General features: G+C 42.4%; 1 protein-coding gene across 1 annotated transcript in view; it reads left to right on the forward strand.

The window, feature by feature from the left end:
* Nucleotides 1-1332: 1332 nt before the first annotated feature.
* Nucleotides 1333-14771, forward strand: part of FNIP2 (folliculin interacting protein 2) — a gene marked incomplete at both ends in the record, with an annotated part of 48463 nt that continues 35024 nt past the window's right edge. Inside the window, one exon of the mRNA XM_081999021.1 lies at nt 1333-1427. Within this exon, the coding sequence (XP_081855147.1) occupies nt 1333-1427 (95 nt within the window). The remainder of the gene's footprint in view (nt 1428-14771) is intronic.

A 14771-nucleotide genomic window follows, 5' to 3' on the forward strand; every position in this document is an offset into this window, starting at 1 on the left:
ACAAACAAACATAAAGCTCCAAATGTCCCACACACACTGTAGCATTATCTAATTATTTTGTGAATGAAATAGATCAATTAAAGAGAAATGAGTGAAAATAGGCACCATCCCAGCAGAGATACCTTCCTGCAAAAATGTTCTGGCTTGTCTCGTCAAAGGCTGAAGTCAAAGTTGAGATTCTCGAAGGGAGTCGCAGTATTTCCACCGTTTCATGCCGGGGGTCTCGCTGTTACAGAGACCAGGATTAGAAAAAAAAGCAAATTAAAACTTTCCCAGACTGGTGACTGCAATTTGTGCGTGGGGCAAAACCAGGGATGTGAGCTTCCCGAAAACCCAACGGATGTTTGTTGGGCCATGGGCTTGGCTGGTGTGAGGGGACAGGGAGGAGGGGACACTGGAGCAGCCGCCGCCACCGTGCTTCACTGTCAGGCCAAACGGGGAACGGCCCCATCTTGACGCAGGCGGTTGCTTCATTCACGCTTACTTCAGCGTGCAAAAATGTTGCTGTAAATCACATAATTTACATGTGTTTATATACAGGGGATGCATACATACATATGTATGTGTATTCATATGCACACATATATCTATGTAGAGAGAAATGTATTGCAAAATATACATTATAAATATATATGTATATGCACATGCTTATTACTACGGATATATAATATACGTACACGATATATGCACATATATCCGTACCTCTGCGCGCACGTACAGGCCCACCAGGCCGCCTAACCACAGGCACAGGCACAGGCACAGGCACAGGCACAGGCACAGGCACAGGCACAGGCACAGGCACAGGCACAGGCACAGGCACAGGCACAGGCACAGGCACCTCTCTGCCCCGCCCCCCGCCAACGTCCTCAACCGCCGCCGCCCAGCGCGGGGCAGGGCCCGTGTCCCTTTAAGCTGCCTCCGGCCCCTTACCACGTGCTGGGGGTGGGGCAGGGAGCGCCGCGCAGCCAATGGGGAACGCTCGGGGGGCGCGGCGCGCTCGCGTCCTCGTTCCCGTCGCGCGGCTGCTGGCGGCGCGTTGTGCCGTGCCCCGTCGGGCGGGCGGGCGGGCAGGCAGGCAGCTAGGCAGCTGTCAGCGCCGGCGTGCGGGCTCGGCCCCTCAGTCAGGTGACGGGCGGTCGCCGGGAGCGGCGTGGCGTGGCGTAGCTGAGCGGGCAGGCGCTTCCCCTCGCCTCGCCTCCGCGCAATGCTGGGCGGCTCTGCGGCGGCGGGGATGCTGCCGCGGCCGCCGCCGCTCGCCGCCCGCTGAGCCGCTGCGAGAGGCGCGGGTGGGGCCGCCGTCCGGCGGGGCGGTGGCAGGGGCAGGGCGGCAGTATGGCCCCCACCCTGCTCCAGAAGCTTTTCAACAAAAGGGGCGGCAGCGCGGCGGCCCCCCACGGCCGGGCTCCGGGGGAGGGGCCCGCCTTCAGGTGAGCGGCGGGGACAGGGCGGGTCGGGGCTCCGGATGGGTGCCGGGGGCGGCGGCGGAGAGGCCGGCAGGGAGCGAGGACATCGCTGCCCGCTGCCGCCTGCGGAGGGGCTGCAGAGCAGGTGTTGCCGCAGCCCTTTTGGGGTTCCTCCTCTGCCAAGTTTCCGCAGGGGCCGGAAGGAGCGGCCGGCGGGGAGGGGGCACCCTCGGCCGGGACGGGCGGGGCGGCGCCGGGAGGGTGGCTCTCCCCCCGCCTCTCCCTCGTCGGATCCCTCAGCCATTTTATGTCCGAGTTGGAAGCGGCGCGCTCGGGGGCCGTGGGGCGCGCACCGCCCGGCCCCTCGGCAGCAGCGGGGGGAGGCGCCTGGCCTTCCCTTCCCTTGCGTTGGTGTGCGATTGATGTGGTAACTCGTGTTCAGGTCTCATCAGCACAGGAAAGTGAAAAAATGGCTTAATTGTCGTGACTTAAATACACGTGCATAGTCTGGTGACCCACTAGAGCGTTAGGTACTTTTCACCCGTGCTCTCTGCTTGTGATATCGCAAATCCTTAAAGGTGCGGTTTAGCCACTTCAGGGCTTGAATATGTAATCTTTCTTAACCCTCGGGGACAGCATTTTGCTCAGGTTTGGTGGTTTGGAGCTTTGTGACTTTCAGCATCTGTTCTGCTCACAAGACCAAACCGGTCCTGGTGAGCTCAGTGACTATCACATGCATATCTGGTAAACTCTGTGTCTTTTTTCTGTTCGGCATTAGTTGAGTAGTCCTGTGATCAGGTAGTATACAGGACTGAATTGGATTCTGGGCTTTCACTGCTGAACTACTAAGAATGGTAAGGGAGGGGGGGGGAAAGTAGCTTCATCCACAAAGTGCCATGGTGCCAAGAATGAAATATCACGGTAGTGGAGCCATTATGATTTCAAAGATGGTCTATGTGGGCCATGGTCATATGCGTGGCCAGAGTTGCAAGATTGTGGTGAAGAATGGAGTAACATCAAAACTGGCATTAGGATATTTGGATTATAAGGTGATTTATTTGAAAATGGTAGGACACAGTACTGATTCTGCATTCATGTTGGAGAACAGGGCTGGTGAACTTTGGGAGGCTGTAAAGTCTATATCCTATACTTGCTAGTTACTTTTTGTAGCACCTATCCATCCTATGAATTAAATATCTCCTTTAATTTGAAGGAAAACAAATATATTTTCCACATTTAAACTGAGTGTCAATTCCTGACTAACTCTGTTTTGCGTTGTACTTAAAAATCTTACCAAGTACTCTGTATCAGAGACCAATGCTATTAATGAAGGCAGATTCCTTGCACAGTGTCTCCCCCATTAAAATCAGTAAAATTGCTCCATTTGGAGTATTTTGTGAGGTTAGGGAGTGTATTTTCTTCCTGTTTGCTGGGTAGGATATTCCATACTCAGTTTTCAGTTTGAATAACATTTAAATGATTTAGTACTTCAAACAAAAACTATTATCATTAAAATACTATTGTATGTACCCATCACTCTTTATCCCTTATTTTCCCTCATTTCCTTGCTATCTGATTAAGTTTTGGCAAACTTAAGGTTAGTAAAGTTATCTGGTGCATTTTGCATGTGGGGTGGTGTTTGTTTTTTTTTTTTTTTGCCTGTTAATATTGCATTAAGCTTCTTCCTTACAACTTCTAAATGTGCTGCAATGCTTTTTCTTTCTTTCTAGTAATCTGTTGATGACCTGCAGGAGCATGCTTACAGGGTCTTAGAAGGTCTACTACAACATTTTTAATAGACTTTCTGTTGAACACTAATCTCTGTTTGAATCGAGAGACGTGATTGGACCCAAGTAAAAGGGAAGACTTAATCCTTTGGGAGCTTCTGTATTAAGCATATGCTGCTGGTCACTGTTAGAGGCAAAGCAGCAAGATCATTTTCAGTTCTAATGGCAAGCCTGTATTTTTAAGGATTTTAGTTAGTTTTATTCCCCCTTTATTATTTGGTTAGTAAGGTCCCTCCACATTCAGTATGTCTTGCTGTGTATAGTTCTCTTAAGCGACCCTGTAAGACCAGTAACAATCTGTATCCTTGGACTTTGAATTGTTATGAAAGTCTTGAAAGCCTCTGTGTATTCACTCACCCTTCTTAGCCAGAACAATAGCAGAATCACCAAAAAATCTCTTTAGTAGATAATACCTCCTCAAATTAACTTAATTTGACAGCTTTGTTCAAGTACGTTGTTACAAACTTCTCTTGGGAAGACTAGGAACACTGTAAGTTCTGTTGCAGAGGGCCATCAACCAGGCTTGAGGTTTGCCTGTAACAAGAACCACATATGCTTGTTCCGTTGCCCCCTCCCCTTTAACAAGAGCTAAATCTTGACCAAATATTAGTGCTGCTTCCTCTCTTTGGCTCTGAAGAAAACAGCAAGCTACAGGGTCCATGCTGCTTACCAGGATGAGCTGGCACAGCCTCAAAGAGAGAGAGAGAGACATAGTGCCAATAGCTGAACGTGGAGCCACGGGAAATGGTTTCTTGGGTGCATGAGCATTAACATCTTAATTTGGATCAGGAGTGCTCTTTTAAAGAAAACCTCTCAATTGTCTCCACTTACTATACTTTGGCTCACAGAGCCAAGCTTCTTTGGTGCGTAAACTGGATTCCTCTTGGAATGAATGAAATTAGAAAGTGTGCTCCAACCACTAATGGGCATTTAGTCCCTGGGACCAGAATACAGCTGGTCAAAAGTAAAACCCCAGAACAGGTATAGTGTGGGTGTCAGGTCCTTAGCACCAATTAATTTGCTCTCTGCATCTAGTCCTGTTGGGCTGCACTACACATTCATGTAAACACAGCCCTTACTTGCTGGGTGAGGAGAAAGTAAACATAGGGTGTAGATACTAATATAGATCTATTAGGATAGTAGGACTTTCTACTGGCCTGCACCTGTATGAAGTGGTAGAAGAGTAGTAGTTAGAATTGTAGAATATCTTAATTCTCTCTTCTTTTTTTTTTTTAAAGAGAAATTATAAGACAGCTGGAGAACAGATGGGTATTAGTGACATGATATAGTGTTTGTTCTGAGCAGTTTTTACACAGTTCTTCAGCTTCTGGTTTCTGTTGCTACTGCTTTTTGCTTCCCTTAACTAAAAATATCTGTAGATGTGTTTGTGTATGTATGTGTATAATGCATACATAAAAATATATGTGTATATACATGCGCATCCCTTTCAACAGAGACATTTGAGTGACTGTAGTTCAATATATTTCTTTTTAGCCTCTAATGCTCTGAGGAAATCCTAATTACTTTGTGTGTGAGAAATGTGTATTTATGTGGCTAAATTCCCCTAGTATTTCGTATTTCCTTATCAAATGTTACCTCCCTTACAAGCTTGATTTAGAGTAGTTTGTATGGGTTTTTGGAGTGCTACCAGGGTCATGTGCTCAGCTGAATGGTAGTTGTCACTGCAAAACCAAAGCATCCTACTCCTCATGAATTTTAAATTTTAGGGATTAAATAATTTTATAAGCACATAGTATCTCAAGACTAGAATGTCTCAAGTGCTAAGCATATATTTGAGTAAGGTATGGGGGAAGGCTGTGAGGAAATGGGTATGAGTTGCAGATAGTTTGATTGTACTTAAATTTATGGTAGTTCCTCTGTAATTGTGTTTACCTGACTCTGGAATGAGATTTCACATTGATGTTTTTCTGTAGTTTTCAACAGGAAAGATTGGTGTTATCCTTAAACTGAGGGCTAAGGTTTGACACTAATTTCAGTCTTTAATAGTTGGTTTTGGGGTTTTTTTGGTGTTTGTTTTTTTTTTTTTTTAAACAAAGTACCTATATCCAGGCATGTAAGAACGAAAAGAAATGCCTTGGAGTTCTTGGAAGTCTGTGCTTTCACTGCTGAATGTTTAATTATCTGCATTGCAACCTCTGATGAAATTACTTTGATATTGGCATGTTTAGTGAAGGAATGTTGTAAAGCAGGGAATAATTTCATTTCATGTGAATTCTATTTAAAAAAAAAGGAGGTTTTGTTATTTCAGCTGTGTCTGAAACTTGCAAATGGGCTGTTTCTTCAGCTTCAAGTATCAGCTGCTCCTTCTGGTGTCTATAATGGAGCTGATGTCATGTTGTAACTGCAGGATATCTATCTGGTAACAGTTTGTTAGCTTTGGTATATGAGATCATTTGTTTGGCAGCTGATACTAGTAATTCCTTTGGTCATAGCATTGAAATGCTTGGTGAGATCCTACTGGCTAAGCATTATTTCACAGCATTTATTACCAGCCTGGCAATGTTCCATCTTCTGAAAAAGGAAAGAAAGCGGTAGTGAGCTTTGAGTCTGCTTGCATGTCAGCTTGTCGTATCTTTGTTAAAATGAAACACTCCTCAGTACATTCTTGTAGCCTAATTGGGTTTCTCTTGAGCTTCTTGCAGCTTTGTAGACATCCACACAGCAATAATGCTACTGAGCACCCATGTACATCTTCATAGATGGAAAAAACATTAAACATCTGGCTGTAAACCCTTCAAAAAAACATTTGAAAGAAAATAGCTATTTTATATGCTGTAGGAAGGGCGATGCAGCCCAGGGCCAGATCTAAGCATGGGGGCAGGGAAAGTTAAACAGCAAGTCTAAGCCACATAGCTCCTAGCTGAAGGTGAGCCTTAAGTTGCAGTAATGCCAGCACTCCTGCTCTGGCATTAACCTTTCCATAGTAATGACAACTAAAGAGTAAGTTCTGTAGAAAGAGATTTATTACCGTCTCACTCAAGAAAATGGCTTAGAGAGGAAGGGATTGAAAGCATGGTCTTTTGACATGGAAACCACACTTCCAGCCTGAGGCTGTTTTGAAGGAAAACAAAACCAACCCCAAGTCCTCCAGCTTTTGAGCTTTGCATGAACCAAGGCCATTCTCCTCAAGTTGTTTGGATTTCCCCTCCCCTACATACTTGTGTAACTGAACAACTCGTGGTTTCCTCTATCTTTGCTCTGAGACTAACTCATTCTCTCTTAAAGTTGCAAGAAGACACCCCTTTTTTCTTTTTTTTGCCACAGATACAAATTTCCATTGTGTGGAAATGCATAGCTACTGACATTCTGAGAGGAAGGGATGGATGTACCTTGGTTATTTAATTTAATTCCATGAAAAGATGCATTCTTGCCTGACTGATCAAATTGGGTTTGCTAGTGGGTTGTCTTATTTCTGATTTACAGGTAACTTACCCATGTGGCATAACCAGCTAGTAGTGTATTTCCTACACACCTGACTCTTAAATTGATGTGCATTTGGATGGTAGGTGCTTGATTCCTTATTCTTAGGGTACTTTTGCTGTTTACATGTCCAAAGTGGGTAGGTGAGTACTCTGCCACATCCTATGCTCAGTAGAAAGTGATTTGGGGAATAGTAGCAACAGAAAGCCTTGGAGCTACCTTCCCTTGTTGGTAGCACAACTTAAAGCAGAATATACTACAATCGGGAGCAATGTTGCTAATGCTGTAGGGGAATACTTGTCTGACGTAAATGGATTGATGTGGGCGAGAAAATAGAGCTGCTTGGGGCTTAAAAATGTGGACATTCGTTCATTCATAAAAGCTGAATTCATAGAGAAAATTTTTAAAAGCTGATGCAGAGCTTTATTGCCAGTAGAGGCTAGCTTCATGTTAACTATGTAAATTTTATAACTTTTCTTCTGTAAACTTAGTTGAAGTAGCAGAGTAGCTTTATTAAAACTTGAGAGGAAAGGAAGATGGAAGTGGTTTGGCAAAATGTTGTAATCATTAGTCATCATGTCATCCCACTTTGACATTGTGGAATTTAGGTGTTCTGGTGCATGGTCATGGCCTTTAGCTGTAGCTTTGGTCTGAACAGTGAGTAACAGCAGAGCAAAAGCCCGGAGAGAGTAGGTGTGACGAATAGTTGGAGTCCGAGGGGCCAGAAAATGGAGTAATTGTTTTCATGAAAGCAATTTATTTCTTATTCTGGCATTTCAGTAACATTGAAGCTGCTGAGGACTTCTTTTGCAAAGAGAGTTCTTAGGATTAATACTGACTATGTGTGCTGCAAACCTTGGTGACATACCTGTTCCTTTAGGTATTCCTTCTGACACTAACAATCATGTGCTTTCATCTGTAATTTACTTTGCACCTTAGCGATGTTCAGGGATGGCTTGTGAAGAGAAGACTTAGTTTTAAAGACATGGGTTGTGTTTTATATTTGTCAACAGTTGTTTCTACTAAGTAGACTTTTCATCAAGAGCACGCTGTCATCTTGCATGCCTTTTAGACAAAGTGTTGCAAGAAGAATGTTCTTATGCTATCCTAATTATCAGTATTTGCTATGTGAAGGTTTCCATGGGTACACTTGTTAGACAAAAGATGAGGAATGCAGTTCTGTAGGATGGTGGTTAACAGGCTTGCTAGAGAGAATAAGCGAGAAAAGGAAGACTTTGAATTGGGCACTTCTTGTGTGAAGACAGCAAATGTGTCTGCACCTTTGCATGCGCTTCCTGCGATAGTGTCAGATTATTACTGATCTGACTAACAGGCGTGGACGTGGTTGTTCACCTTTGCCTGCCATGAATTGTCTCCTCTGTGTGCTCTGCCTCCGCTTCTTAATCTTCAGGCTCGCATTCTTCTCCATTCTGCTTTCTCCTCACCTTAACAGTTCTTCCTGCCTTTCTTGCCTCACCCCACTTGCTCTGTTTGTATGCATTTGCCACTCGAATACTGTAGCAATGTCATGTTCTTATATGCAAGATTGAGGTCACAAGACAAGCTGTTGCGCAGACTGCAAGGTGAAGCATTCTCCTTAGGCACTGAGAGAACTAGCTTAGGAGTTTCAGTAGTAGTGCCTGTGCCTTCCGCACTACAATTAGGGCAAGTACAGGTGCTTTTACATGACCAACGGCCAATATATCTGCTTTGTCAGTCAGCACTCTTCCTGGATATTGGTGAGATTCTTAGAATTGTACTGATAAATGGGCACGAGGGATTTACACCACACTTGCTGCTGTTGAAGCTGACTCATGGTTTTCCTTCCATAGACAGTGCTGAAGTGAAACTTGAGCTGTGTGTGATGTAATTACTGAATCAGTATGGAGCTTTCTCTGCAGCGTGTTCTCACCTCAATGCAATACACTTCAACTTTTCTCCTCCAAGGTGCTCAGTGGAGTTTCGCACGTGCTAATGAAATCAGTTGTATTAAGTAAACAGTCTGACAATATTTATTTACTCTTCTAATAGAGGTGCTAACAGGCTGAATTTGGTATTAGCACTTTCAAATTAGAAACCTGAATGCTTTAGTACTTCATATTTTATAAGAAGTCAGGAAGTTTCTTATAATAATAACTCCTAGCTTTTATTGTCATTAAGTTTACTGACCTTTATGAAAGAAAACAGTGGCTTGAATGAACTCAGTGTTCTGGATTTCTGTGCAGAGTCTCTGCTCTGAGTTCTGAATCCAGATATTATCTGACACCTGAAATTGCTCAACTGTTGGGGCTGGGTATGTGAATGCACAGCTTCAGGGGCACAGAAAATCTGAGCAGAGTACCTAAGATGTTCTTGACAGAAACCCCAGGGAGAATGATCTACAAACTGTTGAATACATATTTCTAAGCAAGTTATTCTTAAATTGTTATTCTTTCACTGTGGATCGCTTTACAGAATCCACCATAATGTAATGTTAAAGCCCTCTGTGGTCTGGAAAAGACAGTTATGGAAATTTTTAAAAATCTGCAACTGAAAGGAATTAGCTTACATTCAGACAAATTTTTGTGTCTGTTTTCTATGTGGGCACATGAGCTTGTCCGGCTATCGCTGATTAGTTGAGTGCTTGTATCTGTCATCTCTCCATGCCTTTCCTTTCATGTTCCCACAAAATGACTTTCTAAAATCTTCACATTTAACACTGCTCTCTAACTTGCATTCTAAAATGGGTTGTGATTTTTTTAAGACAAATCCTGCTATAGGGAAGGTCATGGGTCTTTTGTTTCTAAGTCCTGGCTTGTTTAACATGACTGGGTTAAACAAGCTGGGCAGAGACCTGTTAAGCTGCCAGAAGGGAAGGTTGGTGACCTCCAGTGCACGCACAAGGAAGGAGTGGGTTAGGTGCAGAAACCACTTTGCCCAGCTGTACAGCAGAGTGGTTAGTCCATGTGTGTTAACGCTCTGGTCTTGGCAGATGGCTGCAGTGGTACAAGATGCTGTTGCATTCTCCGATGCTGTGCTGAAATTGATTATTTTCTGGACATTTGTCACTTCCATGGTAGTGTTGATAGAGAGTGGTGGAGCCCTGCTTGGTCATGTCCTGTGTAAAGGTCAGTGATATAACCATCTCTTGCAGTAGATTGTGTTAAGCTGTCAGACTTCACGCAGAAATGGTTATGGAGAGCTCATATGTTCTACTCCTCAGTTGTTTTGAGAAGACTGGAGTAAAGAGCTGGGGATTGGTAACCACTTCAGTTCACTTGGCTGACAAATGTAGTGACATGTATGTGAGCTCTTATTTGATCTGGACTTTTAACCTGAAGGAAGAGGTTGCTCTCATGGTAGCCAGTTGGAACAGCTTCAGGAGTGCCAACCTCTGCCTTAGCAACTGTTAAAAGAGGTTCTAAATCACATCAAGTTGAAGATTTGAAAAAATTAATCCTCTCTGATTATAAAGATCTTTATGACATCTGGCTGTGGATATATAGCATGCTTACTAAGCACTAAAACGATTTCACATACAATTCCAAGTTCTAGAGTGGGTGAGTAACACCTGATGACTAAAGTATTTGAGAGACTCAAGGGTATAAGTCAGTCATCCACTGTGGACTAGATCAGAGTACTAAACTACTTTTCTTCAGAAGTTCCTGTGTGCAATCTTACATACAGGAATATGTTTGGGAATGCTTTTGAATGGAACTAGGAAAATAACGTGTGTTATTTGAAAACTAGCTTTTTCTGTTTGTCACTTTATGGTGTCATTGGTAACTGTAAAATGCCTATATGTAGCTGGCGTGGATAATAGGTCCACGGGTAGGTATGCACTGGAGAAGAAAATGAGAACAGAACACTGTATTTTGTAGTGGACATGTTTTGTTTTTTTTTAAACAGTCAACTCAATGAACCTGTGTACACACTGATGCTACATCTGCCTGATTTCTTTGTTTTTAAGCAAAAAACACCTGGGTGGAATGTCAAAGGTGACTTGAACCTCTGAATTAAGCTTTGTTTACAGCCTAAATAAATAATTGTATATTTGTATTGAAATGTGGTGTTGGCATGTGAACTAGAAATCTGATTGAAGCAGTGGCTTTTCGTTTGCATTACTGAAGCACTGAAAGTTGGCTATGGTATAGACTTCATTAGAGTTGTATCCTTGGGCCCTGTTTTGACTAGAAAAGAAAGTGAGAGTTAATGTTTGTTTTTTAATGAAGTTGTCCTGAATCTGTAATTGTTAAGAAGGCTCCTAGTGAGTCTGCTCTTGTAGACTTTCTCTTGGGAGAAAGTCAGGTCCATTATAAAGTGCTCTTGTATACGATGTTTTACTGGGGAACGCTGACAGAGCTTGACCAATTCTTACCTTCGCCGGAGGAGAAAGGTTTCCAATTTGTCTAAATAGATAATTGCTACATAAGCTTGCTGACTGAAATTTTAGTTTGTTTCTATCACTGAATCTTCAATGTGTGAAGCATTTTCCTATTGCATGACAAGGTTGCAACTGGCTCTTTTTTTGTGATTTTTATTTTTTTTGTCCAGATATTTCATGATTGACAGGCTGCTACTTGGCAGCCAAATCTTAGCATGTTACTTGGTGTGGTCAAATGTAATTATGTATAAGCCTGGCTGTATAAACTTTTAAGTCTAATATCATACCAGTATTTTGAGAAAATGTTTAGGATCCTATGTGAGTAGTTAGAGTGGTTGGCCTGCTTTAAGGAGGAGGCTAGTTCATAACTTAATGACTATTTATACATTCAAAGTCCTACGCAATTGGTGGTAAACAGAACGTAACTCTTGCATAGTGTCTTGCAGCAAGGTTAGGTTTGTCCATGCCAGTCGACTGCAGGACTGTGGTTTGTTTGGTTGGTTTTGTGTATAGTCTTTTTCATTGAGAAGATATTATGGTATGAGTGATTTAATTACCCTGATCTTCTGTAGGGGGTCCTAAGACATGGCTTTTCCTCCCCTTTCCAGTGAAACTTGAAAATAAATGTAGGTAAGCCTTCAAGATTCAGTGCTAGTTACTGGAAAGCTACCTTCCACACTGTCTACAAGAGAGGGTTAAGGAAAGTGTTTTGGATGGAATAGGCAAATTATCATAACAACAAGAGGAACAAAACATATTTTTAGCTATAACTAGTGAAAAATGCCGGAGCTGACGTTATATCCATCAGTGTTATCGCTTCATTCAATCTAAGTCAGGATTTCCTGGCATTCATCTAGACAGAGGCAATGCTGTTCATGCTATAGCAACTTCTGGGTGATAAAGCATGGCTTCTTGTGTATGTGGTCTTTCCCATATCCTTGCAAGTTGGGTAAAATTTTTTTTTTTAATTTTCACAAATATTTTCAGTAAATTTTCACAAATATTCAGCATAGTTTTTCTTCATTCCTGTCCTGATTATTGCAAACTAACTTTTCAGTTACAGTCTCTATTTTAAAAGAATCAAGAACTGCCTTGCTCTTACAACAGTCTGACATACCCATTTACAGAGAGCTTACCAATATTATGTTAGCGGATCAAAAAAACTGGGCTGCTTCAGCTCTCAGCACTGGTAGAGCACCACATCGATATCTTTGTTTTCCTATATTATGATATGGAAGGTTGCACCTACAACTAGGTAACTTTTAATTTATTATTTTTTTAAACTGAAATCATACTCTGAATATGCACTTTTGAATTAATTGACAGTGACTTCGTCTGAAGCAATTTCCCTTGGAAGAAGGGCATGGGGTCCCCAGGTAGCGCTTGCCTCTAGCCCCGCTTGAGGGCGTTTCCTTGTGCAGTGGAAGTGCGTGTTCAGAGCAAGGACAAGGATGGGATCTGCAATGCTTTCAGCACCCCTGGAGAGAGTACCCTAAACTTATTTGGCTGTAAAGTTTGAGAGAGAATGCCATTTCTTCTTTAGTTTACAAAGCCTTTTTGTGAATGTAGCCTTTCCAGAGGAGGAGTGGAAGATGTAAAGAAACTGTTTCTGTTAATAGGTGGGCATTTTTAGTTACTTTGAGTGAAGGTGTTTGTGTGTGTTTTAGCAAAAAGGACTATTTTTTCAGTTAACTAGAAAAAAATTGGGGGCAGGTGTTGAATATCAAACATTGTTGTTCATATCTCTGTATCAGTTGGCGTTAATATGTATTTACTTATGTCAAATCATTGTTTTAGTCATGTTTTTTATTTTCATATTCTAAAACTACTCCTTTGAACGGAGGCTTGAAAGTTGCGTACAGGCTTTTTCTTATTAAATAAAATAAATTTAAAAATAGGGCTTTACAGAAGAGGGAGAGGAAACAGGAAAGAGCAGGGAACCAAACCCATGCCTCAGGATACCGCCCCTAAGATGTGTTGGTGATGTCTGTGCTGGCCTGCTCATTTACATAGGAGATACTAAGGTCTGAGATCCGTCAGTACTTCCATACAGCGTTGAAAAAAATGCTGGTACGGTGTTATAAATACCAGATTCTGCCTTGCATTATTGCTCAAAATTCTCCTTCAGCTGTGCAATGTGTAGTTCTTCCTTCTGTTCAAGAGAAGGTGGGGAAAGGCAGAGGCAGTAAAGCTGGTAGGATAAGAGGTTTCTATTCATCTAATTTTCTGGCAGAGGCAGTTGTGAGACGTGCCTTGGCAGTGTCTGTATTTAGTAGCCGTGTTCCTGGACGCTGGCCCAGTCACATGGCGCCACTGGAACAAGTGACATGGGAATGATGCATTAGCTGAGCCCCGGCACTGCCTGCCGGAGGAGGTGGGGTGGCCCTGCCGGCCAAGCGGCCTGCGCCCGGGCCCTCAGCAGAGACGCTGGACTGAGCACCACTTGCTTGTGGATAGCTGCTGCCATTTGGCTCAACCTGTTTGGCCCCAGTGAAAGCTGGAAGTTGGCTACTGGAGGTGCCTTTAAAAAGATAAACAGGAAAAAGGAAAACCCAGAATGCTAAAGAGCATTAAATTAACAAGTAAACCTTCATCTCTTTGAAATGATAAAGATTATTACTATGAAACAACTTCTGCAAAATATTTGACTTTATTTAGATCAGCTGAGCTCTCCCAGCTGTTAGGAGCTATGAGGGTTAGGGGAGAAAGTGGGATGGAAGGGAGAAAGCTGATTAAGCAAGACTTTCTGTACTGAGGAGAGGACTAAGTGGTGGATTTAGGGTGCTAACTTTATTGTATATTTTATCCTTCTTTGTTTAAAGACCTAGTTTAACAAAAATAAACACAATTTTCTTAATGGTAAAACACAATTATAGATATGCACTTCTCATGCAATTACAAGTCTTGAGCTAATGAGGAATTCCATTTCTGGAGCTAGCACTGTCTCTGTGCTGTTCATGGTACTACTTCAAACGCATTGTTCTTTCTGGGTGTTTTGTTTGGTTAGGGTGGGTTGCTTGTTTTTTCTTTTTCTGTTTTTTTACATTATTGCTGAGACAATGTATGAAATGTAGCTTCCAAACTTCTGACTTGTAGATAAACCAATGAACAGTGAATACAAAGTTAGGAAAGTTGGATGAGTTGTGAAACACTGGTTTAGTAGGCTGTTCTTGATGTTTGTGGAAAGCTGATGTGGGCAATTTATGGTGACTTTAACTTGTATAGATCTGTTTGTTAGCCTCTATCAGGTGTGTGTGGTTTTTGTGGTCACTTTTTGTGCATGTGTGTGGTGATATTGCTTTCTAGCAACAGCGATGATGAAAAATGCTTCCAGCCTTGCAAAAATCTGGTATATTCTCCTTCCCCAAGCAGGGAGTCTGTGGAATTTGAACTTTTAAGTAAACAAATATATCCAACGTTGGTTTACTTTTCATACAGTAACATATAGAATTATCTTTAAAAAAAAAAATAACCTTTTTGTACAGTGGTGTGATATTGAGAACTTTATTTTTCTCCACCAGAACTCTTTCTACAGGAAAATCTAATCTGAGAGAAAGAAGTACTGCAAATAACATGTTCCTTCACTTGTTGCATGACTAAGCTGCAACGTATCCCGCCTAACTTGTGTGAAACTAGTAACTATGTATCATGCTTGAACAAGGTGGTTCATCTGAGGTTAATAGTGCTTTACCATATTAGGACTACTTTAGATCATGGTGGAAAAAGAATGTGGTGTGGCATCAGCACAACTCTTCCATAGCCAAGGTTTTAAAGAGA

Source organism: Phaethon aethereus (genome assembly GCF_964289735.1).
Source record: "Phaethon aethereus genome assembly, chromosome: 4".
Taxonomy (NCBI): Eukaryota; Metazoa; Chordata; class Aves; order Phaethontiformes; family Phaethontidae; genus Phaethon; species Phaethon aethereus.